Source organism: Hipposideros armiger, unplaced genomic scaffold, assembly GCF_001890085.2.
Source record: "Hipposideros armiger isolate ML-2016 unplaced genomic scaffold, ASM189008v1 scaffold_55, whole genome shotgun sequence".
Classification (NCBI taxonomy): domain Eukaryota; kingdom Metazoa; phylum Chordata; class Mammalia; order Chiroptera; family Hipposideridae; genus Hipposideros; species Hipposideros armiger.
The window spans coordinates 3038158-3042415 of NW_017731405.1; the positions used below are offsets into that span (position 1 = coordinate 3038158).

At 42.2% G+C, this 4258-nt stretch overlaps 1 protein-coding gene across 2 annotated transcripts in view; it reads right to left on the minus strand.

The window, feature by feature from the left end:
* Positions 1–1148: 1148 nt before the first annotated feature.
* F2R (coagulation factor II thrombin receptor) overlaps positions 1149–4258 on the minus strand; it is a 26519-nt gene continuing 23409 nt past the window's right edge. The window contains exons 2-3 of one of the 2 annotated variants that reach the window (XM_019640992.1): positions 3431–3543; positions 1149–3031 (exon numbers count right to left, since the gene is read on the minus strand). In XM_019640992.1, coding sequence (XP_019496537.1) covers positions 1836–3031; positions 3431–3491 — 1257 coding nt within the window. In that variant the 5' untranslated portion in view covers positions 3492–3543 and the 3' untranslated portion in view covers positions 1149–1835. The remainder of the gene's footprint in view (positions 3032–3430; positions 3544–4258) is intronic. The other variant, XM_019640993.1, reaches the window with a different exon arrangement.

A 4258-nucleotide genomic window follows, 5' to 3' on the forward strand; every position in this document is an offset into this window, starting at 1 on the left:
CCACTTTTTTTGTTTGGTTAAGATGCCAACATTTTTCATTGGAAAAAACAAACACATTTCAACCTAATTTTCAAATTATTTTGTCAAATCCATGAGGACTTTCTGTACTTGATACTCATCATGGGGTTAAAAAAATGCTTTTAAAATCATCTCATTAACTCCTAGAAAAGTGAATGGAAAAAGTAGAATAATCTTGCTAGATTTTAAAGTCAATTTAACGTTCTTCTGTTATTTCTAACTAGACTGACATAACTGATTTAAAAAAAAAATCCGATCTAAGTACTCTATTGAAAACATTTGTAAATAAACAGTGTCCAATTAATGTAGCCTGAAGGAGTTACTTGTAAAAATACACTTCTTATACTGTATTATGTTTTTATCTCAAGTTATCATAACCACAGGAAGCAGTAATCCAAGTGTTCCAAGTTCTTCAACTGACAGGCCGTGTGAAACTTGCTTGGTGACATCTGGCAAAAAATGCTTCTTTAGATAATGATATATTGACTGTACACATATCACACTCTATGTATCAGGTCTACTTTGTTTTTCTTGAGGGCAGGTCTCAGTGTTGTGTAACTCTATTGCCCAGCATCCATCAGAGTACCCAGAGTATTTAACGGGTATTCCTGTTTGCTCCATGAGTGTTTCCATCTGAGAATGGACCTTTTAGGGTAATTGCTGGAAGTGAACCTGCCTTCTTTCTCTGTTCTTAAAATGGGCAGATAAATCTTTTATAGTCAGTATCTCCTGGGAAGGTACATCCTACTTTGCCAATTGGTGATAAACATGATCAGTTCCCAGCCAACCCTTGAGGGAGCCCCAGGAGGAGCGCAAATGTGGCGGTTCTGATCCTTCCACCCTCTGGGAGGCTCCGCAGGAGGGTTTCTAGCCCATCTGTGCCTGAGCCGACCCTGCCTGTCTGTACTGCTTGGAGTCCTCCATCGGGGGCGGGTTAATTTGAAAGCCAACATTAGGTCACTAGTGGGATCTATGCTCATTCTGCGTTTACATATACAGTGTGTAAAACATAAAAAATGCTACCCAGGGCTGGCCGAGTGGCTCAGTTGGTTAAGAGCTCGCTCAAGAGTTTGAGCTCTGAGCAACAGGGTCCCCGGTTTGATTCACGGACCGAGCTGAGCTGCCGCTGAGCTGCCAACAGGTGTCAGGATGGCTCAGCTAAAAAAAAAAAAAAATGCTACCCATATCATGTTTTCATAATTTAAAGACTACAAACTTTGATATGTTGTAAATGAAAAACAACTTTGCTACAAACAGATAGTATTAAACTAAGTCTTATCTCTCAATAACTTAAAGCTGTCGAACAATTTCAAAATACACTTATTTGTAAAAGCTGTGTTAAGTCCAAATTACAGACTCCCTTGTTGTCGACAGGCATCTTTAGATGTTCAGGGCTCAGCTCCACCAACCTAAATGTTGCATATTAAATCAGAGAATCAGAGTTTATTTTCATAATCTCTGGGTGAAAGAGGGTTTCAAAGTGCCTATTCTATGCACTGCAACTGATACAAGCATGTGTATACACATACATATGTATACACACATGTGTACAGTAAGTCACTAACTATACCAAAAAGTGACATTTAGTTATTATTGTAGCACTGGAAATACTATCTCAGAATAGCTGTTTTATATTCATGCTATCTTTTTCTGTAAGTAACATATATGCTTAATGGCTCTCATAAGGAGGCATGTGAATCACACCATTTGTTGTTTTAGATGGTAAAGTAAATAATTTTTTTGGCAAGGACTAATAGAATCCTCAGGTTATTTGCTCTTTTAACCTTTTCTTTTTAACCCACCAGCAGTCTCTTTCCCTAAGTTAACAGCTTTTTGTATATGCTGTTATTCAGGTTACTGGAGCAGGTATCCATTTTACTTGCCATCAGCTGACCGCTGCTGTTATAACTGCTGGGATCAGAACTCTCTTTGCAGCATAAAATACTGTAGAGGTACCTCTGGCACTCAGAGGAAGCATAATAGTAAATCAAAGGATCAATACAACAACTTATGCTGCTGACACAGACACAGAGGAGGTAGGCAAAGTAGGCGGCTTCTGTGGAGGGATTATGAGAAAGAAATGCGTAATGCAGAATCAGGAGGACGTTTGTGGGTCCAAAGCAAACGATGAAGATGCAGAAAACAGTAGCCGACAAGAACACAGCTCGGGACTTCTTGTTCCGGGTGGCAACTGTGGAAGAGCTAAGGCATTGAATGATAGACACATAGCAGACTGTGGAAATGACCAATGGCACAAAAAAGAAGACAGCAGAGAAGGCTGAGAAGTAATACGCATAGTAGCCTTCAAGCAGGGTTTCATTGAGCACGTCATGGCAGGTGGTTATGTTGAGCCCTGGCACCTGGGTGGTTTGTTCCTTGAGGAGAAGAGGCACCACCCCCGAGATGGCCATAGCCCAGATGACCAGGCAAGTGAAGGAGGCCCTCCCCAGAGTCCGCCAGGAGAGGGACTGGATGGGATACACCACTGCCAGGAACCGGTCAATGCTGATGACGGTCATGAGCATGATGGAGGCATACATGTTACAGTAAAACGCCGCAGTGACGAAGCGACACATTTCAGACCCAAATTTCCAATCGCTTCCAGAAAAGTAGTAGCTGATCTTAAAGGGGAGCACAGACACGAAAAGCACATCTGCTGTGGCCAGGTGTAACATATACACCACGGCAGGCTTCTTGACCTTCATTTTCAAGATGAACACAACGATGGCCATGATATTTAGAGGAAGGCTGACTACAAACACGCCAGTGTAGACGGAGGGGATAAATACAGTCAACCAGGCGCTGGTCAGATATCCTGAGGCATCTTTCGAGATGAACACAAGGGGTCCGTTTTGAAGAGGACTGCTTTGATTGATGGAGCTTAATCTGTCTTCAGCTAACCTGCTTTGATTTTTCTCCTCATCGTCCTCCAATGGGAATGGTTCAAATCCATCATTGGAATTCCTGAGATAAAAGGACCGAGGAGCCGCAGAAGCATTTGTTGCTTTTAATTCTGAAAAGATTTAAAAAAACACCAAAAAACAATAAAACAGAGAGAATGAATTAAAATGGCCAAAAAGACAAGGAGAGAGTACATTTCACTTTTGCCTTTTTTTTTTTCTTATGAGGAGAGTAGTTGGTAAAAGCCAGGTGAAGCACAAATGGATTATAGACTTTATCAGAGAAATGGCTAACTCAAACTACTGTATGGCATTATGTATGGCACAAGCAAACACGTTTAAAACTCTGCTCCTCAGAGGGATGATACACTCTCAGAGAGCTGGCCTGTGGACCTCAGGACCAGCTGAACACCTCACATGAGGGAGAAAAGCAGTGATTTCGATACTATCCTTCCTACACTAGCCACCATCTATAGAAACGAATCTCTCCCAGGTTCTATGACTTCTCTTACCTCCATATGCCATCACATGTACATTTTCTCCATTTAGTTTGCAGGACCTCTTGAAACTCATCAATTGGGTGAGTTTTTCAATGGAAAAATCCACAGGAAGTTGAGGAGACTTCCTAAAGGTTATGGAGCAAGAGGCAAATTCAGAGTAGGACCAAGGGCTCCAATTGCCATGACCATTATCCATGTGAAGTAGTTTTCCTCTAACATCTTTAGTTTGTCTGCACAGTAGAATGTCCCAAATCTCTCATCATATTTGGTTCCAAACCACAGTCTCTTGGGTTATCTTCTAATATAACTACAAGGTGCCTACCACCTCAGTCATCTTCCTGTCTCCTTCCTTAGCAGGCTAGTGGAGAAACAGGTATTTGAGGCCGATGGCCTTCCTCAGCTCAGCTCCAGAATGCTATGCATCAAGGCAGATGCCAGGCCAACCAAGCTCTTTTGAGTATCAACGAGAAGTCAAAATAAAGGCTCAAGTTGCATACTTCCTCCTTTCATCATCTTCTTCCACCAAAAACATCCATTTGAAATGTTCATCAAAGAAATGCAACACTTAGCTGCTGGAATTCAACCAGCTTTTCTTTCCAAGAGCTTTGCTAAAATTCTAACATTAAGAGCTTTTGCTGGGCCTTGGAAGGCGAGAGGTAGGGAGAGAAACCCCATGGGAAAAAGGGCAAGGCCTCTATCACTGGGAGTGTTCGCAACAAAGGGTGGACACATATGTCACAGAAAAGTGATGTTAGAGGGCCGGCCGAGTGGCGCGATGGTTAAGAGCTGGCTTGGGATGCCAGAGGGCCCCGGTTCGGATCCCACATATGAGGGCCAGTG